Raw genomic sequence first — 24,200 nt, 5'->3', positions numbered from 1 at the left:
CAAAGTGGTTTCCATTGTATGAATATTTAGATAATGTAAGATTATATTATTTAAATACTTTTGCGCCTTGTCATATTTGGCAGGAGCTTACAAAATCTCAGTATCTCAAAGTAAACCAGTCCCGTTTGTGGGCTAAAAAAGCAGAAAGATATAGAAAGAGAATGGGAAAACAGTTCTAAATGCCATTGACATAATAAGGATAAATTAAATGTCTCCTGTGCAGTAACGGCTGATAATATTGATGCCACAGTTGCAGTCTCAACCCTGGCACTAACCCTAACACTTGCCACCGTATTGCCTTTTAGTTGGTTTATAGTGATATTTTTGCACTCAGGAAGGAAGTGTTGGTAACGAGATCTTAGAATTGTATACTTAAAGATATCCACCTTCTACAGTCTAACAGTGAAACTGTGGTTGGGTGCTGGGCACATTTAAAGATCATTGTAGTGGGAAAATTACATACAAACACACAAATGGGTTAAACACACAGGTAAAGATAGACAGACAGACATATAGGAAATCTAACTGGTATTGTATTTTCTTTTTGTAATAGGTGTAAGCTACACAGATAGACAGACAGACAGATAGGAAATCTAACTGGTATAGTATTTTCTTTTTGTAATAGGTGTAAGATACACAGATAGACAGACAGATAGATATATAGACAGACAGACAAATAGAAAATATAACTGATATTGTATTTTCTTTTTGTAATAGGTGTAAAATAGATAGATATATTAGATAGATAAGATAGATAAAATAGATTAGATAGATAGATAGATTAGATAGATAAGATAGATTAGATAGATAAGATAGATAAGATAGATAAAATAGATTAGATTAGATAGATAGATTAGATTAGATAGATAGATTAGATAAGATAGATAGGATAGATAGATTAGATAGATAAATAGATAGATAGATAGATAGATATGCAGGCAGATAGATAGGCAGGCAGGCAGATAGATAGGAAATCTAACTGGAATTGCATTTTGTTTTTGTAATAGGTGTAAGATACACAGATCGACAGACAGATGATAGATAGATAGATAGATAGATAGATAGATAGATAGATAATAATATGTGTAAGCTACATAGTAAGTTCATTCTTGCTACTGAATTGATAACAGTCTAAAATGTGATTACGTTCTGGGGGAGCTAGTGGAACAGCTCAGTTAAAAAGTATATTATTGCAAAGCTAGAGCTCCCTATATATACTGTAGTGAAAGTACACATTTTAGTTTTAAAATATATCCAAATTAGTTTAATAGGCCAAATTCCCTTTAACAAATCACATGACTTTGTGTTTCTACAAAAGAATTGGGGTTTCAACATAGTCATATGATCATAAAATAAATTAAAAATGTATTTATTACAACCCAATTTTAGTTGCTATGTGTAATTTATATAATTTTACCAAAAATCCTCCAGTATTTAAATTTCGAAGCAAGGTCAATCCAAGGTTCATTTCTTCTTTATTCTCTGTTACATTTTGAATGATTGTTGCAGCTACACACAAAAAAAAAAAAAAAAAAAATTATTACAAGCATTCCTAGCTCCATCATGTAAAAAATATGTAGTTTTTTTAAATAGATATAACTATTGGCGAGATAAATGTATGAAAGAATGTGAGGGAGCTTTGTGTGTACTACTTTAGCACTACCAAGGAAGTTTGATTCATATACCATTAAAGAGAGATTTGAATGAAAATAAAATTAGAATTGTTTGACCCAGTCATGTTTAATAATAAACAATAAACTAATAAATAAAAAAGGTCCAAAATGAACTTTCATGGTTCTGATAGACATGCCAATTTAAGAGTATTTTCAATTTATTGGCTGCACATATATATACATATAATAGTACTCTTTTCTGGAGTGGATTTTAACAGTGTTTAACCCCTTTGGTGGGATAAATACATAGCTATATACAAGCAATAATACCATAATAACATTCTCTGATACAAAGCATTTTCTTTTTGCACTTCTATTAGAAAACTGGATTTAGATTTACATTTTCTAAGAAACCGTTGGTGGATTACATCCAAACTTGCATGGGTACAATTTGACACTAGTTTTCTAGTCTGAATTCTGTTTGAGTACATTTTCACATGATTTGTGGATTGTCGAAAGTCTATCTTGGGTATTTGTACAGCTTCTTTTCATTGTTAATATCTTCCGGTGTGCCTATTTTATATGTACATAATAAGGATTGTTTGTTTTTTTAATAAAAAGAGCTAAAAATCACACTTCTAAATGATGACATTTTAACGTAACTTCAGTATGACCATTGTAATCTGTTTATGATTAAAATGACATTTTTGGAAAATATAAATATCTTAATCATATGACATTGTAATGAAATTATTTTATTGGCTAAGTAGTAAAACCTGCATTCATATACCCTAGACAGCCATTTTACATAATGAATCCATTTACCATCATGTTTTACTTTCACATTGGAAATGTATATTTTGCTTTGGTTAAAGGGACACTCATGTCAAAATTAAACTTTCATGATTCAGAGAGAGCATGCAATTTTAAACAACTTTCCAGTTTACTTTCATTAACAAAATCTGCAGTCTTTTTATATTTACACATTTTGAGTCACCAGCTCCTATTAAGCATGTGCAAGAATTCACAAAATATACGTATTTGCATTTGTGATTGGTTGATGGCTCTCACATGATAAAGGGGGAGTGGAAATAATACTCATTAGAAGTTAAGACAAAGTGCTATTGCATTGTCTTTTTATTATGCATGTGTTACAAATCTATTGTATTTACTGGTTCTTTAAGGAATGCAAAATTCCCAGCAAATCCCACAACATAACTGAGAAAACCCTGTTTCCTGCATATGCTTATGTGTTAACCAAGCCGAATATTTTAAAAAACAAATTTTCTGGTAATATCATATACCTAATTTAGGCCGCTAATTTAATTCAAACAGATGCACTTATAATGCATATGAATACCTTATTATTATTATTTATGGATACAAAGATAAAAGTAGAACAGTGATGCAATACAGTACAATATAAGACACCTGACAAAATTAAACAAACAAATAAAGGGGGAATTGAGGGCTCTGTTCCCATGGGAACTTACAATCTAGATTGGTAGGAGGTTGAAAAACAGAAGGTGGGGACTGCAAATGTGATAATGATGTTAGTGTGGAGTTAGAAGAGGGCAACTATTAGGTAGAATAAATTTGTTACTGATTTGATGATAGGCCTCCCTGAACAAAAAGGTCTTTAGGGAGCATTTAAAGGAGGAGCGGTTAGGGAAAGTCTGACAGCTCAAGGAAGTGCGTTCCAGAGTTTTGGTGCTGCACAAGAGAAGTCCTGTAGCCTAGCATGGGAGGAGGTAATGGTAGAAGATGCAAGGAGCAGGTCATTGTTGGAAAATAGGGTGCTGGCGGGAGTATATTTGTTGATGAGTGAAGACAGGTGTGGGGGGGCTGCATTTGTAAAGGCTTTGTAGGTCAGGGTGAGAATTTTTAATTGAATTCTGCTGTGAATGGGGAGCCAGTATAGGTACTCGCAGAGAGGTGCAGCAGAGAGGTGGATTAGTCTAGTAGAGGCATCTAGGAAGGATTGAAGGGGGAGAGATGGGAGAGAGGAAGGCCAGTTAGTAGGTTATTACAGTAGTCAAGTCGGGAAATTATTAGAGAGTGGATTAGCTGTTTAGTAGCTTCCGCACTCAGAAACAAGTGAATTTTGGAGATATAGCGTAGGCGGTTGCAACAGGATTAAGAGAGCAATTGGATGTGGGGTATGAAGGACAGATTGAAATCAAGTGTAACTCCTAGGCAGCGAATTTGGGGTGATAGTGAGATAGTGGTGTCGTCAACAGTGATAGAGAAGTTAGAAACTGGAGTAGAAATAGAGGGGGGGATTAGAAGGAGCTCAGTCTTGGACATGTTGATTTTTAGGTGGTGAGAGGCCATCCAGGAAGAAATGTCAGATAAGCAGTCGCTGATGTGAGAAAGTACAATGGGAGAGAGTGCAGGGATGGATAGGTAGATCTGAGTATCATCAGCATAGAAGTTATAGTTGGAACCATAATTTACACAGTGAGGTGTAAATAGAGAAGAGTAGAGGACCCAGAACAGAGCCTTGATGTACTCCCAACAGACAGAGGCAGTGAAGAGGAGGAGTCCCCAGCAAATGAGACAGAAAAGGACCTATTAGAGAGATAAGAGTGTATTCAGGAGAGGGCAGTGTCACAAAGCCCAAGGGAGCTGAGAGTCCATTGGAGAAGGGGATGGTCAACGGTGTCAAAGGCAGGATACAGGTCGAGTTAGATAAGTATAGAGTAGTGTCTGTTGTTTGTTATGAAAAAGGAAGGCAAAAATCACCTGATTTATTTCTTCTGTTAAGTGTGATCAGTCCACGGGTCATCATTACTTCTGGGATATTACTCCTCCCCAACAGGAAGTGCAAGAGGATTCACCCAGCAGAGCTGCATATAGCTCCTCCCCTCTACGTCACTCCCAGTCATTCTCTTGCACCCAACGACTAGATAGGATGTGTGAGAGGACTATGGTGATTATACTTAGTTTTATATCTTCAATCAAAAGTTTGTTATTTTAAAATAGCACCGGAGTGTGTTATTACCTCTCTGGCAGAGTTTGAAGAAGAATCTACCAGAGTTTTACTATGATTTTAGCCGGAGTAGTTAAGATCATATTGCTGTTTCTCGGCCATCTGAGGAGAGGTACACTTCAGATCAGGGGACAGCGGGCAGATGAATCTGCATAGAGGTATGTAGCAGCTTTTATTTTCTGACAATGGAATTGATGAGAAAATCCTGCCATACCGATATAATGTCATGTATGTATACTTTACACTTCAGTATTCTGGGGAATGGTACTTCACTGGAATTACACTGTAAAAAGTACATAAAACTTTTTAATAACTAAGAAATTATGTTTAACGTTTTTGCTGGAATGTAAAATCGTTTTCATTTGCTGAGGTACTGAGTGAATAAATGTTTGGGCACTATTTTTCCACTTGGCAGTTGCTTGATCTTTTTTCTGACAGTTTCTGTTCTCTCTCACTGCTGTGTGTGAGGGGGAGGGGCCGTTTTTTGGCGCTTTTACTACGCATCAGAAATTTCAGTCAGCAGCTCATTGTATTTCCTGCATGATCCGGTTCATCTCTACAGAACTCAGGGATCTTCAAAACTTGTTTTGAGGGAGGTAATTTCTCTCAGCAGAGCTGTGAGATTATAGTTGACTGAGATAAAAAAACGTTTATTCTGTAATTTTTTTCTGCTTTCAGAATTAGTTGTCTTTTGCTAATGGGATCACACCTTTGCTAAAGTTGTGTTGTTTACAAGAATTGAATAACTGTTTCAGTTCATTAATTTTCAACTGTCATAAATCTTCTGTGCTTCTTAAGGGCACAGTACGTTTTTAATAATATTCTAATAGAATTGTATTCCAAGTTGCAAGTTTATTGCTAGTGTGTTAAACATGTCTGATTCAGAGGAAGATACCTGTGTCATTTGTTGCAATGCCAAAGTGGAGCCCAATAGAAATTTATGTACTAACTGTATTGATGCTACTTTAAATAAAAGTCAATCTGTACAAATTGAACAAATTTCACCAAACAACGAGGGGAGAGTTATGCCGACTAACTCGCCTCACGTGTCAGTACCTGCATCTCCCGCTCGGGAGGTGCGCGATATGGTAGCGCCCAGTACAGCTGGGCGGCCATTACAGATAACTTTACAAGATATGGCCACTGTTATGACTGAAGTTTTGGCTAAATTACCAGAACTAAGAGGCAAGCGTGATCACTCTGGGGTGAGAACAGAGTGCGCTGATAATATTAGGGCCATGTCAGACACTGCGTCACAGGTGGCAGAACATGGGGACGGAGAACTTCATTCTGTGGGTGACGGTTCTGATCCAAACAGACTGGATTCAGATATTTAAAATTTTAAATTTAAACTGGAAAACCTCCGTGTATTACTAGGGGAGGTGTTAGCGGCTCTGAATGATTGTAACACAGTTGCAATACCAGAGAAAATGTGTAGGTTGGATAAATATTTTGCGGTACCGGCGAGTACTGATGTTTTTCCTATACCTAAGAGACTTACTGAAATTGTTACTAAGGAGTGGGATAGACCCGGTGTGCCGTTCTCACCCCCTCCGATATTTAGAAAAATGTTTCCAATAGACGCCACCACATGGGACTTATGGCAAACGGTCCCTAAGGTGGAGGGAGCAGTTTCTACTTTAGCTAAGCGTACCACTATCCCGGTGGAGGATAGCTGTGCTTTTTCAGATCCAATGGATAAAAAATTAGAGGGTTACCTTAAGAAAATGTTTGTTCAACAAGGTTTTATATTGCAACCCCTTGCATGCATTGCGCCGGTCACGGCTGCAGCGGCATTCTGGATTGAGTCTCTGGAAGAGAACATTAGTTCAGCTACTCTGGACGACATTACGGACAGGCTTAGAGTCCTTAAACTAGCTAATTCATTCATTTCGGAGGCCGTAGTACATTTAACTAAACTTTCGGCTAAGAATTCAGGATTCGCCATTCAGGCACGCAGGGCGCTGTGGCTAAAATCCTGGTCAGCTGATGTTACTTCTAAGTCTAAATTACTTAATATAGCTTTTAAAGGGCAGTCCTTATTTGGGCCTGGTTTGAAAGAAATTATCGCTGACATTACAGGAGGTAAAGGCCACGCCCTGCCTCAAGACAGGGCCAAACCTGAGGCCAAACAGTCTAATTTTCGTTCCTTTCGGAATTTCAAAACAGGAGCAGCATCAACTTCCTCTGCCCCAAAGCAAGAAGGATCTGTTGCTCGCTACAGACAAAACTGGAGACCTAACCAGTCTTGGAACAAGGGCAAGCAGGCCAGGAAACCTGCTGCTGCCCCTAAAACAGCATGAATTGAGGGCCCCCGATCCGGGATCGGATCTAGTGGGGGGCAGACTTTCTCTCTTCGCCCAGGCTTGGGCAAGAGATGTCCAGGATCCCTGGGCGCTAGAGATAATATCTCAGGGATACCTTCTGGACTTCAAACACTCTCCTCCAAGAGAGAGATTTCATCTGTCAAGGTTGTCAACAATCCAGACAAAGAAAGAGGCGTTTCTACGCTGCGTACAAGAGCTCTTGTTAATGGGAGTAATCCATCCAGTTCCACGGTCGGAACAGGGACAAGGGTTTTACTCAAATCTGTTTGTGGTTCCCAAAAAAGAGGGAACTTTCAGACCAATCCTGGACTTAAAGATCCTAAACAAATTCCTAAGAGTTCCATCGTTCAAGATGGAGACTATTCGGACAATTTTACCTATGATCCAAGAGGGTCAGTACATGACCACAGTAGATTTAAAAGATGCTTACCTTCACATACCGATTCACAAAGATCATTACCGGTACCTAAGGTTTGCCTTCCTAGACAGGCATTACCAGTTTGTGGCTCTTCCATTCGGATTGGCTACAGCTCCAAGAATCTTCACAAAGGTTCTGGGTGCTCTTCTGGCGGTACTAAGACCGCGGGGAATCTCGGTAGCTCCATACCTAGACGACATTCTGATTCAAGCTTCAAGCTTTCAAACTGCCAAGTTTCATACAGAGTTAGTACTGGCATTTCTAAGGTCACATGGATGGAAGGTGAACGAAAAGAAAAGTTCACTCGTTCCACTCACAAGAGTTCCCTTCCTGGGGACTCTTATAGATTCTGTAGAAATGAAGATTTACCTGACAGAGGACAGGCTAACAAGACTTCAAAGTGCTTGCCGCACCCTTCATTCCATTCAACACCCGTCAGTGGCTCAATGCATGGAGGTAATCGGCTTAATGGTAGCGGCAATGGACATAGTACCCTTTGCACGCTTACACCTCAGACCACTGCAACTGTGCATGCTAAGTCAGTGGAATGGGGATTACTCAGACTTGTCCCCTTCTCTGAATCTGGATCAAGAGACCAGAAATTCTCTTCTATGGTGGCTTTCTCGGCCACATCTGTCCAGGGGGATGCCTTTCAGCAGACCAGACTGGACAATTGTAACAACAGACGCCAGCCTTCTAGGTTGGGGTGCCGTCTGGAATTCTCTGAAGGCTCAGGGACAATGGAGTCAGGAGGAGAGTCTCCTGCCAATAAACATTCTGGAATTGAGAGCAGTTCTCAATGCACTCCTGGCTTGGCCCCAGTTGACAACTCGGGGGTTCATCAGGTTTCAGTCGGACAACATCACGACTGTAGCTTACATCAACCATCAGGGAGGGACAAGAAGCTCCCTAGCAATGATGGAAGTATCAAAGATAATTCGCTGGGCAGAGTCTCACTCTTGCCACCTGTCAGCAATCCACATCCCGGGAGTGGAGAACTGGGAGGCGGATTTCTTAAGTCGTCAGACTTTTCATCCGGGGGAGTGGGAACTTCATCCGGAGGTCTTTTCCCAAATACTTCGACGTTGGGGCAAACCAGAGATAGATCTCATGGCGTCTCGACAGAACGCCAAGCTTCCTCGTTACGGGTCCAGATCCAGGGATCCAGGAGCAGTCCTGATAGATGCCCTGACAGCACCTTGGGACTTCAGGATGGCTTACGTGTTTCCACCCTTCCCGATGCTTCCTCGATTGATTGCCAGAATCAAACAGGAGAGAGCATCAGTGATTCTAATAGCACCTGCATGGCCACGCAGGACTTGGTATGCAGACCTGGTGGACATGTCATCCTGTCCACCTTGGTCTCTACCTCTGAAACAGGACCTTCTGATACAGGGTCCTTTCAAACATCAAAATCTAACTTCTCGGTAATATCAGCCAGCAGAGTAAGGAAGCCAATGACCTTTGTCTGGACATATTGCCAGTGCTGGAGCTCTCTCCGTTGACAGCCTTTGAGTTCTGCTGTGAATGTGAACACGTATTACCTGTCCTGCCTGTGCTAGAGAGGCACTCCCCGCTGTATTATACACTCCATTCCCGCACAACAAGAGGCCCAGCCATGCAGCTCCCTGAGCCGGCGGGGGCCATGCTCCTCTCTCTCATCGCTATTCCGGTCTCCTACCTAGTAAACTCCCTGTCTGCAGCGTCTGACCCCACCTTTATAGCCGGAATGGGTGTCTTAGTGCTGCTTGCTCTGTGGTTCGTTTCATTTTACCTTGTCCAAGGAAATCCTCCTCAGGATCCACTGTTCTATGTGTTTGCCGTTTTCTCATTCACAAGCATCATTGATTTGATAATATGGCTGGAGGAGGAAGGCTATATCCGTGGTTTTATGGAGTTTTATATGAAAGAGGGGGAGCCATATCTCCGCACTGCCCATGGGCTCCTCATCTGTCTTTGGGATGGAACTGTGCATTATATTCTTTACCTGGCTATGTTGGTAGCAATCGCTCAAGGGAAGAACTACAAGCCAGTAGGTCTGTTCTGGCTGGGCTCTCTCCTCATGAGTATGCTCATCTTTCTCCCTGGAAATGTGATCGGGAAATATGGATCAGAAATCCGTCCAGCATTTCTGCTCAATGTCCCATACTTACTGCTCCCCATCTGGGCTGGGGTGAGAATATTTCGTGGGTGTTATTCTTTCCCCAAATTCCCTGCTGATAAGGTGGAGGCGGTGCACAGAGAAGGAATCTTTCAACGTCCCTTAGACATTGCACTTATCATCTACCTTTTGGGAGCCATCATGTTCACTGTCTTCAGGGGCTTGGTGGTCCTGGATTGCCCTTCTGATTCGTGCTTCACTTACATTTACCAGTATGAGCCATACCTGAGAGATCCAGTGGCTTACCCAAAGGTTCAGATGCTGGTGTGTTTGTTCTACCTGCTTCCTTTTCTCTGTCTGGCAATCTATGGTTTGTTGACTCCCGGATGCACGTGGATGTTGGACTGGACATTGGTCTGTGCAGGGGCTGTTGCGCAGGCTCAGTTTGCTCACATGGGATCTTCACTTTATTACCGAACCCCCTATACTTATCGTGTCCCCAATGATGCCTGGTGGGCTTTTGTTATCTCTAACAGCCTGTATACCCTGGGACCTCAACTCTTGGCCTATCGCTGTCTACGGAGCCCAGCATATTTCTTACAGGTTACTACCCAGTCTGCAGAGGATGGCAAAAAACAGGATTAGCTAGAGAGTGAGCAGAGGACTTTGGGGACTGCTCTCCTAAACTGACTGCAGTTTATAGAATTTCCTAATTTTTTGGAGCATTGTGATAGACTTGTCCAGCATATGTTTTTTTGTACTCCAGGATTCCTGTTGGAGCCTAATTAGATTATGCTGGTCCTTTAAAGGGCACTACTTGGATGCTGTTGCGCTTGGCAGAACCTTCTTGTTAAACACGAGTATTGGCTGTTTTGTTGTGGAATTCCTGGTTTTCAGATAGACCTCTGTTTCCAGTTCATTATTTTTCAGTTTTAGTTTTTTTGTTTACATTAATGTAGTATATATTAACTTCATTGATATAAATCTCTTCAATGAGAGCTTCATTCTGTTTCAATCTGATTTCCTTCTTGTTTTTTTGGACCAAAAGAAGCTCCTACTGGCAGCTGCCAATCATAAAGATGACACCGTTCTGTTCACTTGGATGAAAGCTTACTTTCCAGTGAGAAAACAAATGCACCAATTATTATTTTAGGCGCTTTACATTGCAAGCACAGATCTTTTTATGCGTGTGAATTGGTTTCATAAAATAACATGGTAACTGTGTCTTCACTGTGGAGACACTGCATATAGCTCACTTGTATTCTTCTATCTATAGTTTGGTTATATATTTATCGTAATGTCATTTTTAGCAGTCACAATTTTTTTTATACAATTTGATAGCCATATGTTGTCATTTTGTATAAACTTGTCCAAAGAAGCTACAGTAGCTAAAATATAATGGGGTATATAATGTTCCAGTTAAAAAAAGTGTACAAACACTTATCTACAATATTTTCTACAAAATTCTTCATTAAAGTGAAATATAATGTAGGCTTTTATATTTATATCTTGCTGAGATTTATCCACACAGCTCAATTCAAGGCTACTGTATAGTTCTATTAAAAAATGAGACATTTGAGTCATAGTAAAACATAATATTCCCTGAACTGGAAGTTAGTCCTTCTTTAAATAAAATAGTTAAACTGACCATGTTTTCTTCTGGAGCAAAAATCTTTTTTTGAAAACTGCAACTGCCTGTACATCCTAAAATAAATGTGAGCTATGTTTACAACAAAAAAAAAAAAAAAAAAAAATCTAACTTCTCTGAAGCTGACTGCTTGGAAATTGAACGCTTGATTTTATCAAGACGTGGGTCTTCTGAGTCAGTTATTGATACCTTAATACAGGCTAGGAAGCCTGTTACCAGAAGGATTTACCATAAGATATGGCGTAAATACCTATATTGGTGTGAATCCAAAGGTTACTCTTGGAGTAAGGTTAGGATTCCTAGGATATTGTCTTTTCTACAAGAAGGTTTAGAAAAGGGTTTATCTGCTAGTTCATTAAAGGGACAGATCTCAGCTCTGTCCATTCTGTTACACAAACATCTGTCAGAAGTTCCTGACGTTCAGGCTTTTTGTCAGGCTTTGGCCAGGATTAAGCCTGTGTTTAAAACCGTTGCTCCACCATGGAGTTTAAACCTTGTTCTTAATGTTTTACAGGGCGTTCCGTTTGAACCCCTTCATTCCATTGATATAAAGTTGTTATCTTGGAAAGTTCTATTTTTAATGGCTATTTCCTCGGCTCGAAGAGTTTCTGAATTATCAGCCTTACATTGTGATTCTCCTTATTTGATTTTTCATTCGGATAAGGTAGTTCTGCGTACTAAACCTGGGTTCTTACCTAAGGTAGTCACTAACAGGAATATCAATCAAGAGATTGTTGTTCCTTCTTTGTGCCCAAATCCTTCTTCGAAGAAGGAACGTCTACTGCACAACCTGGATGTAGTCCGTGCTCTAAAATTTTACTTACAGGCAACTAAGGAATTTCGACAAACGTCTTCTCTGTTTGTCGTTTACTCTGGTCAGAGGAGAGGTCAAAAGGCTTCTGCTACCTCTCTTTCGTTTTGGCTTCGTAGCATAATTCGTTTAGCTTATGAGACTGCTGGACAGCAGCCTCCTGAAAGAATTACAGCTCATTCTACTAGAGCTGTGGCTTCCACTTGGGCCTTCAAGAATGAGGCCTCTGTTGAGCAGATTTGCAAGGCTGCAACTTGGTCTTCGCTTCATACTTTTTCCAAATTTTACAAATTTGACACTTTTGCTTCCTCGGAGGCTATTTTTGGGAGAAAGGTTCTTCAGGCAGTGGTTCCTTCTGTATAAAGAGCCTGCCTATCCCTCCCGTCATCCGTGTACTTTTGCTTTGGTATTGGTATCCCAGAAGTAATGATGACCCGTGGACTGATCACACTTAACAGAAGAAAACATAATTTATGCTTACCTGATAAATTCCTTTCTTCTGTAGTGTGATCAGTCCACGGCCCGCCCTGTTTTTAAGGCAGGTAAATATTTTTTAAGTTATACTCCAGTCACCACTACACCCTTGGCTTCTCCTTTCTCGTTGGTCCTTGGTCGAATGACTGGGAGTGACGTAGAGGGGAGGAGCTATATGCAGCTCTGCTGGGTGAATCCTCTTGCACTTCCTGTTGGGGAGGAGTAATATCCCAGAAGTAATGATGACCCGTGGACTGATCACACTACAGAAGAAAGGAATTTATCAGGTAAGCATAAATTATGTTTTTTTTACAGGCAACTTAATGGGTTAGATTGGGATCCATTGTCTGTGTGAAACATAGATGTTGAGAAATAATGCTCTAAACTATATGATGTAATGTTTTCCAAGATCCGAAGCCAGCACTTAAATATAGACTGCTATACATATGTTAATGAACATAGTAGTAAGTAATGTTTACTTTTGGTTTATACTGTATATTATTCATCATGACTAATTATGACTGAGATTACAAATTACCAATGTTGGTGACCATGTTTTCTGTTCTATGTGTGAAAAGCAGAGGATTTAATATTTTAAAGGATGTTCTCTCTCTTTACGTCAATATTGCATGGCTTAAAGGGGCAGTAAACCTAAAAAATTATTTTATATAATTCTGCACATAGTACAGAATAATATAACATTATCTTAGTGCACACTTTAAACAACCAAATATTGCAGCCATATTTTATTATAAAGTACAGTTTTACTTGCTCTACTGAACGGGTCTGTTTTTTTTTATAAACGCACATCTGGGCACGCTGTCTACTCACAGCCGGCCCGATCGCACCATTAAATTAAATGAAGCTGGCTCCCGCTCTTGTCTGGTAGTGGAAGCGAGCTACATTGAGTTTAATGGCACAATTGGGCCGGCTGTGAGTAGACAGCGTGGCCAGATTATCTTAGGAAAAAAAACAGACCCGCTCAGTAGAGCAAGGAGCGGCGGTCTTTAAAATTGTAAATTATAATAAAATATTGCAGCAATATTTTGATGTATAAAGTTAGCGCTAAGATAATGTTATATAATTCTGCACTATGTGCAGAATTATAGAACATTATTTTTTTAGGTTTACTGCCCCTTTAACTAGATCCAATTGCTTAATGCAGCTGAATCAAGCAACGTGACACATCTGCATGCTTCCCCAAAAAAAGCTGAGTGAGTTTTTGAGCAGGGTGGTCTGAGTGGTGAGTTGAGGCCAGAGCTGAGTCAGTGTAATCCTTGTGTGTGGGTTGAATGACCAGGGGTCGACCATGGATATGGCTAAGCAATTTGGAGAAACTGGCAAAGTGTCAGGGCAATTCTGATTGGGTACAAATTGTTGCTGGTTTCACTTTGTAAAACCAGGATAAAAAGGGCCAGATTATGAGTGGAGCGCTAAAGGTTGCACATGAGCGATAAGGGGTTAATCGCAGGTGTCTGTCCTCATTGGGTTTACCGCTGGTATTGTGAGTTGAAAGTAAATGTGATTGTAATTTATGCTAGAATGATTACCGCATCCTCAGAGCTCTGGTTAACCATTTCGCAAAACTAAAAAGTGTCACAAAACAAATCAAAAATACATTACAAAGTACAATTACATTCATAATAACACCATCTAATAAAAATTATTTTAAAAAAAATTGCACACAAAAGTTATAAATACTCAAAGATATGAGATCTCAGCCAATGGGCTTTAACATAGAGATACATACAGTATATATACATGTCTAAAAGTAAATTTATGCTTACCTGATAAATTGATTTCTTCTATGGTAAGACGAGTCCACGGATTCATCCTTTACTTGTGGGATATTATCCTCCTGCTAACAGGAAGTGGCAAAGAGCACCACAACAGAGCTGTCTATATAGCTCCTCCCTTAGCTCCACCACCCAGTCATTCGACCAAAGGTACAGGAAGAAAAAGGAGAAACTACAAGTTGCAGAGGTGACTGAAGTTTAAATCAAAAAAATATAATCTGTCTTAAAATGACAGGGCGAGCCATGGACTCGTCTTACCATAGAAGAAATCAATTTATCAGGTAAGCATAAATTTACTTTTCTTCTATAAAGGTAAGACGAGTCCACGGATTCATCCTTTACTTGTGGGATACAATACCAAAGCTACAGGACACGGATGAATGGGAGGGACAAGACAGATGGTTAAACAGAAGGCACCACTGCTTGAAGAACTTTTCTCCCAAAAATAGCCTCCAAAGAAGCAAAGGTATCAAATTTGTAAAATTTGGAAAAGGTATGAAGCGAAGACCAAGTCGCAGCCTTACAAAACTGTTTAACAGAAGCATAATTTTTAAAAGACCATGTGGAAGCCACCGCTCTAGTAGAGTGAGCTATAATTCTTTCAGGAGGCTGCTGTCCAGCAGTCTCGTATGCCAAACGGATGATGCTTTTCAGCCAAAAGGCAAGAGAGGTAGCCGTAGCTTTTTGACCTCTACGTTTTCCAGAATAGACAACAAACAAAGAAGATGTTTGACGGAAATCTTTGGTCGCTTGCAAGTAAAACTTTAAAGCACGAACCACGTCCAAGTTGTGCAATAGACGCTCCTTCTTAGAGGAAGGATTAGGACACAGAGAAGGAACAACAATTTCCTGATTAATATTCTTATTAGTAACAACCTTAGGAAGGAATCCAGGTTTGGTACGCAAAACCACCTTATCAGCATGGAAAACAAGATAAGGCGAGTCGCATTGCAATGCAGATAGTTCAGAAACTCTTTGAGCCGAAGAGATAGCAACTAAAAAAAGAACTTTCCAAGATACAAGCTTAATATCTATGGAATGCATAGGTTCAAACGGAACCCCTTGAAGAACCTTAAGAACTAAATTCAAACTCCATGGCGGAGCAACAAGTTTAAACACAGGCTTGATTCTAACTAAACCCTAATAGAACGACTGAACATCAGGAACATCTGCCAGACGTTTGTGCAGTAGAATTGATAAAGCAGATATCTGTCCCTTTAAGGAACTAGGTGATAGCCCCTTCTCCAATCCTTCTTGAAGAAAGGACAAAATCCTAGGAATCCTGATCTTACTCCATGAGTAGCCTTTGGATTCGCACCAATAAAGATATTTACACCATATCTTATGATAAATTTTCCTGGTGACAGGCTTTTGAGCCTGAATCAAGGTATCTATGACCGGCTCCGAGAACCCCCGCTTGGATAAGATCAAGCATTCAGTCTCCAAGCAGTCAGTCGCAGAGAAACTAGATTTGGATTCTGGAACGGACCTTGAATCAGAAGGTCCTGTCTCAGTGGCAGAGTCCATGGTGGAAGAGATGACATGACCACCAGGTCTACATACCAAGTCCTGCATGGCCACGCAGGTGCTATCAAAATCACTGAAGCTCTCTTCTGTTTGATTCTGGCAATCAAATGAGGAGGGAGAGGAAAAGGTGGAAACACATAAGCCAGGTTAAACGACCAGGGTACTGCTAGAGCATCTATCATTACTGCCTGAGGATCCCTTGACCTGGACCCGTAACGAGGAAGATTGGCATTCTGACGAGACGCCATCAGATCCAATTCTGGTGTGCCCCATTGCAGAATCAATTGTGCAAACACCTCCGGATGGAGTTCCCACTCCCCAGGATGAAAAGTCCGCTTCCCAGTTCTCCACTCCTGGGATATAGATTGCTGATAGATGGCAAGAGTGAGTCTCTGCCCATTGAATTATTTTGGTAACCTCTATCATCGCTAGAGAACTCTTTGTTCCCCCCTGATGATTGATATATGCTACAGTCGTGATATTTTCCGACTGGAATCTTATGAATCTGGCCGACGCCAGCTGAGGCCACGCCTGAAGTGCGTTGAATATCGCTCTCAGTTCTAGAATATTTATCAGGAGGAGAGCCTCTTCCTGAATCCACAATCCCTGTGCTTTCAGGGAATTCCAGACTGCACCCCAGCCCAATAGGCTGGCGTCTGTCATCACTATGACCCATGCTGGCCTGCGGAAACACATTCCCTTGGACAGATGATCCGGTGACAACCACCAAAGAAGAGAGTCTCTGGTCTCTTGGTCCAGATTTATCTGAGGAGATAAATCTGCATAATCCCCATTCCACTGTTTGAGCATGCAAAGTTGCAGTGGTCTGAGATGCAAGCGAGCAAATGGAACTATGTCCATTGCCGGCAGATTGATAAAAATTTTGATTTCCTGACCTCCGTCAGAAAAATTTTCATGTCCACTGAATCTATCAGAGTTCCCAGGAAAGGAACTCTTGTGAGAGGGATAAGTGAACTCTTTTATGTTCACCTTCCACCCGTGAGATCTTAGAAAAGCCAACAAGATGTCCGTGTGAGACTTGGCTAGTTGGAAAGTTGATGCCTGGATTAAGATATTGTCCAGATAAGGCACCACAGCTATGCCCCGCGGCCTTAGAACCGCCAGAAGGGACCCTAGCACCTTTGTGAAAATTCTGGGAGCCGTGGCCAACCCGAAGGGAAGAGCCACAAACTGGTAATGCTTGTCCAGAAAGGTGAACCTGAGGAACTGGTAATGATCTTTGTGGATAGGAATGTGTAGATACGCATCCTTTAAGTCCACGGTGGTCATATATTGACCCTCCTGGATCATTGGCAAAATAGTCCGAATGGTCTCCATCTTGAAGGATGGGACTCTGAGGAATTTGTTTAGGATCTTGAGATCCAAAATTGGTCTGAAGGTTCCCTCTTTTTTGGGAACCACAAACAGATTGGAGTAGAACCCTTGCCCCTGTTCTGTTTTCGGAACTGGGCAGATCACTCCCATGGTATATAGGTCTTCTACACAGCGTAAGAACGCCTCTCTTTTTGTCTGGTTTACAGACAATTGAGAAAGATGGAATCTCCCCCTTGGGGGAGAATCTTTGAAATCTAGAAGATACCCCTGGGTTACTATTTCTAAAGCCCAGGAGTCCTGAACGTCTCTTGCCCAAGCCTGAGCGAAGAGAGAAAGTCTGCCCCCTACTAGATCCGGTCCCGGATCGGGGGCTACCCCTTCATGCTGTCTTGGTGGCAGCAGCGGGCTTCTTGGCCTGTTTACCCTTGTTCCAAGTCTGGTTAGGTCTCCAGACTGACTTGGATTGAGCAAAATCCCCCTCTTGCTTTGCGGCAGGGGGAAGAGGTAGAGGGACCACCTTTGAAGTTTCGAAAGGAGGGAAAATTATTTTGTTTGGTCCTCATCTTATTCGTCTTATCCTGAGGAAGGGCATGGCCTTTCCCTCTAGTGATGTCTGAAATGATCTCTTTCAGTTCAGGCCTGAATAGGGTCTTACCCTTGAAAGGGAAAAAAAGCCATCAGCAGACCAGGACTTAAGCCATAACACTCTACACGCTAAAATGGCAAAACCTGAATTCTTCGCCGCTAATTTAGCCAATTGAAAAGCGGCATCTGTAATGAAAGAATTAGCTAGCTTGAGAGCCCTAATTCTATCCAGAATATCATCTAATGGGGTTTCAACCTGAAGAGCCTCTTCCAGAGCCTCGAACCAAAAGGACGCTGCAGTAGTTACAGGAACAATGCACGCTATAGGTTGGAGAAGAAAACCTTGATGAACAAATATTTTCTTTAGGAGACCCTCTAATTTTTTATCCATAGGATCTTTGAAAGCACAACTGTCCTCAATAGGTATAGTTGAATGCTTAGCCAGGGTTGAAATAGCTCCCTCCACCTTAGGGACCATCTGCCACGAGTCCCGCACAGCGTCTGATATGGGAAACATTTTCTTAAAAGAAGGAGGGGGAGTGAACGGAATACCTGGTCTATCCCACTCCTTAGTAACAATTTCCGAAATCCTCTTAGGGACCGGAAAAACATCAGTGTAGGCAGGAACCTCTAGGAATCTGTCCATTTTACACAATTTCTCTGGAACTACAATAGGGTCACAATCATCCAGAGTCGCTAAAACCTCCCTGAGCAATAAGCGGAGGTGTTCTAGTTTAAATTTAAAAGCCGTCATATCTGAATCTGTCTGAGGGAACATATTTCCTGAATCAGAAATCTCTCCCTCAGCCAGCAAATCCCTCACTTCAGAACATTGTGAGGGTACATCGGATATGGCTAATAAAGCGTAAGAGGGCTCAGCGTTTGTTCTCACACCAGACCTACTGTGCTTCCCCTGCAACCCAGGCAGCTTAGATAAAACCTCTGTGAGGGTAGTATTCATAACTGCGGCCATATCTTGCAGGGTGAAAGAATTAGACGCACTAGAAGTACTTGGCGTCGCTTGTGCGGGCGTTAACGGTTGTGACACTTGGGGAGAATTAGATGGCAAAACCTGATTCTCTTCTGACTGAGAATCATCCTGCAACATACTTTTAGTAGCTTAAATATGTTCTTTACAATTCATTGACCTTTCAGTGCATGAGGGACATATTCTAAGTGGAGGTTCCACAATGGCTTCTAAACATATTGAACATTGACTTTCCTCAATGTCAGACATGTTGAACAGGCTAGTAATGACTACAAACAAGCATGAAAACAATAACAATCTTAAAAAAACGGTACTGGGCCTTTAAGAGAAAAAAAGCATACACGTTCTGCAAAACAGCCTAAACATGCACCAAATTTTTCAAAATTTTGTATGTAGACACAATATAGGTAGTTAAGATTGCCCCACAATTTTTTTTTAACATTTAACCCCTTAATTTGCAAACCGGATCGAAAATAGGCCCAGATCCGGAAAAAAACACCCTCAGCACCTTGCCACAGCCCTGCTGTGGCCCTACCTGCCTACCTACCTCAGGGATGTGGGATAATGTGGAATAAAATCTTGATTTGGCCCAAAACATACACCAGGGCCCTCAGGAGTTAGAGCTTGCTGAGAACAACTAACTGCGCATCTGAGGCGCGAAAATAGGCCCCGCCCATCTCACTCGATGTCTCCACAGCCTCAAAGAACCGCACCAGAGCGGTTATAACTAGCCATATGGGTACTGAGACCCAAAAGTTAAGCCATATGTGCCCTCAATAAAGTTGCACAAAAAATTTTCGGTTTCTTCCTGCCAAATAAATAGCAGGTCATCGATATAACGTCTATAAAAGACGATGTTATTCTTGTAGGCATTTCTATCTCCATAGATGTGGGACAGCTCCCACCAACCCATAAAAAGGTTGGCGTAAGAGGGGGCAAATTTTGCCCCCAAAGCAGGTCATCGATATAACGTCTATAAAAGACGATGTTATTCTTGTAGGCATTTCTATCTCCATAGATGTGGGACAGCTCCCACCAACCCATAAAAAGGTTGGCGTAAGAGGGGGCAAATTTTGCCCCCATGGCTGTCCCACATCTCTGGAGATAGAACTTGCCCTCGAATCTGAAAAAATTGTGTGTCAAGAGAAAAATATGCTAGTTCTATCTCCAGAGATGTGGGACAGCCATGGGGGCAAAATTTGCCCCCTCTTACACCAACCTTTTTATGGGTTGGTGGGAGCTGTCCCACATCTATGGAGATAGAAATGCCTACAAGAATAACATCGTCTTTTATAGACGTTATATCGATGACCTGCTATTTATTTGGCAGGGAGAAACCGAATCTGTGGATTTGTTTGTACAAGGTCTGAATAACAATTAGATGGGACTGGAATTTACATTTGAAAAACATGAAACCTGTATCAATTTTTTAGATCTCACTTTAATGCATAAAAGTAACGGACAGATAGTCAGTGATCTGTATAGGAAACCCATTACCAGAAATACAATTTTACATGCTAAGAGTTGGCATGTGCCTTTTGCGGTTGCTAAGGGACAGCTTATACGGATCAAAAGAAACTGTACCGAGGAAAAAACCTATATAAAGCAAAGAACTGAAATGAAAGAGAGATTAAAACATAGGGGTTATCCGAAGCATGTATTAGAGAGAGCACAAACACAAGTAGACAGACTTGATAGACAGACATTGTTACAACAGTCCAAAAACAAAAAATGTGTTTCCACTCAAAGTGACCAGGTTACTTTTGTAACTGAGTACAGCGAAGAATATAGAAGTATATGCAAAATAGTGAAAAAACATTTTGCACTTCTAGTGGCTGATAACAAATTGACTAAATGTGTGGAACAAGGCTTACGCTGTTCCTACAGAAAGAGTAAGACCATAGGGAACTACTTGTCTCCCTCTGAACTTCCCAGTCCAGCTGATCCCCCGAGTGGGTCTTGGCTTAGACATAGGGGGATGTACAGGTGTGGCAAGTCTAGATGTAGACCTTGTGAATTTGCTACCCTCTCAAATAAATTTCAGTCAACAGTGACTGGTGAGGAGTTTAGCATTGATTCCTGCCTTAACTGTACATCCTCCTATGTCATTTATGTCCTGACTTGTATCCAATGTAACCTTCAATATGTGGGTCTCACCACAACAGATGTCAATACGAGGATAAGGAATCATCTTTCCTCTATTAAGACTGGTGAAGCAACCACACCCTTGGTGAAACATTTCAAAAACATACATAATAAAAATAACAACACATTAAGATGGCAAGCCATTGAATGGGTTAAACACCCCCCTAGAGGTGGTAATAGAGATGAGGCTTTGGGGAAACACAAAATGTTTTGGATCTTTAGATTGCAAACACGCGTGCCCAAGGGCCTCAACTCAGAATATGACTTAATCAATTATTGGAAATAGATCAGGTTTATCATATCTGTGTCCACCTTTGGGCTGATTGTATATTCAGTCTACATTCAATACCAAATACAACTACTAATTTCAAAATACAAATACTAAAATGTGTTATACTCATTCTTCACTAGTGTATGCACGTACAGCCACATATGACTATTAATATTATGCTGTAATCTACACTAACGTCCTTCCATTCTAGTATATTTTCATTATTACTGTTTATTGATACCAACCAAAATAAGAGAGTTGTTTTGTATCTACTGACTCTTTATTTATTTATCTGTTCACCCCCACTTATTTAACTGTGAAAATCGGTTTAACAGTGTGTATGAACACTGCGCTGCATACAGAGATTGAGGGTGGTTATCAACATAAGCATCGGACATTTTAATAAAGGAAAAGTTTTATTTTAGCTCTATATGGAATTGAGCCTTTTCAATTTATTGATTATTATTATTTCCATGCTTATGATATTCCATTCCATATGCAGAATTTGTTCATTTTATCATGTTGTACAGACTCGTAATTGTGCCAGCTTGACCATATATATATGTATCAGCAATAGTATTGCTTCTTTTGAATTGCTCCCTTTGACTTGATTTATTTATTTATTTATTAATTTGATACATAATTACTAAGTATTATATAGATCTTAAGTTTAAAAGTTTATGTACATTACTCATGTAATTGTCCTTCAGGCTAAAATGTCTATAATTTAAGTATGCATTTTTGTATTTAAGAAAAAACGATGTGCAAAGTTTTCTATGTATCTTTTTGGTAACTAACGGGTTAAATGTCTGAATTCACAAACACTTAAAATGAAGGTTCATGATTGGTTTCTATTTGACCTATCATTGAACAGATGTCCCTTTAAATGCTTTGCACGCTTGCATTACTTCAGCTACGACTACGGCATCAGGCCGAAACATGTTAGCCTATGCTTTCGTGTGAATATTCTTTTATGTGTTTTGGTACCTCCTTATGCTTTTACCACAAGTGGAATCTAATAAAGACTTTTTGTGCTTTTAAATACCTCGCCTGGGATCAAGTTCTTTTCCGTTGTCTAAATTTGCACCAGGATTTCCTAGTGCGAGGAGAAGCTCGCAGATTTAGCACCACCTGTTGACACCCTGGATTCACCTATGCTGTTGCCTGGTTACGACAGCAATCAAGTCGATTGGCCGTGACAAGGTCACGTGAGAGGACACACCTCCCGGCACCACGGCGGAACGCCGTATTCGAACAAACAGAGAGCCAAAGGATTTCGGAGATCACGGTGGTTGTTCCAGACGCTGGAGGCACTAGGAGAGCGGTGAGTGGGCACAGCATATCGCTGTAATTGGGCATAGATTTCTCTAGGAGGTCCCACTAAGCACCGCTAGTGTCAGTAACACCGGGGATAGAGTCTGCCTCTGTTTGTTTGTTTGCATCATTGCTGTCATATACTGCATTACCAAGTGAACTATCACATATCACAGGAAGGAGATACATATCACGCTGAATCTTGCTTATAGTTTTACACCCTTTTGTGCAGTTTATTGAACTTCTTTCTTTTGATTATATATATATATATATATATATATATATACACAAATATATATATATATATATACACATATATACATACATACACACATATATACATACATACACTCACACATTTTTATTTAAGAATAAATAGAACATATTCTTCTATGTGAATAGCATTTGAATGTGAAATATTCATATTTTCATGTTAGAGCACATGAGAATATGCAATCGGTTTTCTGCACGAGTAGGGTTTTTGTTTCCCCTTTTTTTGGTCCATTGACTACTATGAGGATTAAGTGAACATATTCTAATTCGGCTTTTTGTGCTCGTCGGGTTAGCATGCAAGCAAAAACAGTTTACTTTTAACTCATAATACGAGCGCTACCCAACAAGCACAAAAAGCTTACTTCTAGTGCAGTTAAAGCTTGAGCTTGTAATCTGGCACAAAATTGGTAGGTGAACTGGTGGAAGGGCAGTAAGACACAGCTCCCAAACTGATACAACTCCACATAATGTGGGACTGCTGAGAGCACTTTCATTGCTAAGAATCAGTTAGTGTTTTGAACAACTAGTTGATACTTTTCAGTGTAATTTAGGTCACTTACTTGCTAAATTCATTTTGTCACATTTGGTCCCTGATGATGCATCAATAGGACACTTGTAAATATCCCCCATTCTGTTCTTTGGATACCCACTCCAAGGGGAACTAACAAGCAACCTAGAAAGGAAAAATTAGTTTGTCAAATGAAAAATCACATTACATAGGGACGATTTTCATTACTATTCAATATGAAAATAATGTTATAAACATCAATAGATTTAAAAGACAACATATCCCTCAAATTCTAGTCTTTCCCTAAAAATAGTCTCATGCTCTTCATTCACAGCCAAAAGAAGAAAGGGGAGAATGGCATTGTTTAGAATATAAATTATCAAGTAATTGTAAAGAAGCATACAACTAAATAAAAAGATTGTTCTTCCCTGTGTAATAGACAGTGTGTTACTGCTTTAACAAAGTATCAACAATAATGGTGTATTGCAACTTATGTAACTACATTCATACTGAATCTTTATTGTTAGATACAAAAAAACATTCATACAAACAACGTAGGCTTATTAAAAACACTTAAACCTGAATGGTCCACCAAAATAATGATTATATCGATAAATAGATTATGTGACTACTACAGCAGACAGAAGATAAACTATCGGCTAAGCCCCTTCAATCCGTAGGCTACTTTATTATTATACTGAACATCTGACCTGCTGAGTGCCAATAGCGCAAATATACAGGTGAAACTCAAAAAATTAGAATATCGTGCAAAAGTTCATTTATTTCACTAATGCAACTTAAAAGGTAAAACTAATATATGAGATAGACTCATTACATGCAAAGCAAGATAGTTCAAGCCGTGATTTGTCATAGTTGTGATGATTATGGCTTACGGCTCATGAAAACCCCAAATCCACAATCTCAGAAAATTAGAATATTACATGCAATCAATAAAACAAGGATTGTACATAGAACAATATCGGACCTCTGAAAAGTAAAAGCATGCATACTGTATGTACTCAGTGCTTGGTTTGGGCCCCTTTTGCAGCAATTACTGCCTCAATGCAGCGTGGC

General features: G+C 40.3%; 2 protein-coding genes across 3 annotated transcripts in view; one reads left to right on the top strand and one right to left on the bottom strand.

Moving 5' to 3' along the window:
• ITGA2 (integrin subunit alpha 2) overlaps positions 1-24,200 on the bottom strand; it is a 266,068-nt gene that overhangs the window by 125,934 nt on the left and 115,934 nt on the right. For both annotated transcript variants that reach the window (XR_008400607.1, XM_053701265.1), the window contains exons 3-4: positions 23,179-23,291; positions 1,418-1,509 (exon numbers count right to left, since the gene is read on the bottom strand). Coding sequence is in view for 1 of the 2 variants with exons in the window: in XM_053701265.1 (XP_053557240.1) it covers positions 1,418-1,509; positions 23,179-23,291 (205 nt within the window). In the remaining variant the exon portion in view is untranslated. The remainder of the gene's footprint in view (positions 1-1,417; positions 1,510-23,178; positions 23,292-24,200) is intronic.
• On the top strand, positions 8,925-11,098 carry LOC128648540 (transmembrane 6 superfamily member 2-like). The gene has a single exon (XM_053701266.1). The coding sequence runs from the start codon at positions 8,969-8,971 to the stop codon at positions 10,094-10,096; it is 1,128 nt and encodes a 375-aa protein (XP_053557241.1). The 5' UTR covers positions 8,925-8,968; the 3' UTR covers positions 10,097-11,098.

This window comes from Bombina bombina, chromosome 2 (genome assembly GCF_027579735.1).
Source record: "Bombina bombina isolate aBomBom1 chromosome 2, aBomBom1.pri, whole genome shotgun sequence".
Classification (NCBI taxonomy): Eukaryota; Metazoa; Chordata; class Amphibia; order Anura; family Bombinatoridae; genus Bombina; species Bombina bombina.
Note: the sequence above shows the minus strand (reverse complement) of the source record. Positions and strands in the feature narration are given on the sequence as shown.

Excerpts from the sequence above, each read along its gene's own strand:
- LOC128648540 (XM_053701266.1), top strand. The coding sequence starts at position 8,969 with ATGCAGCTCCCTGAGCCGGCGGGGGCCATGCTCCTCTCTCTCATCGCT.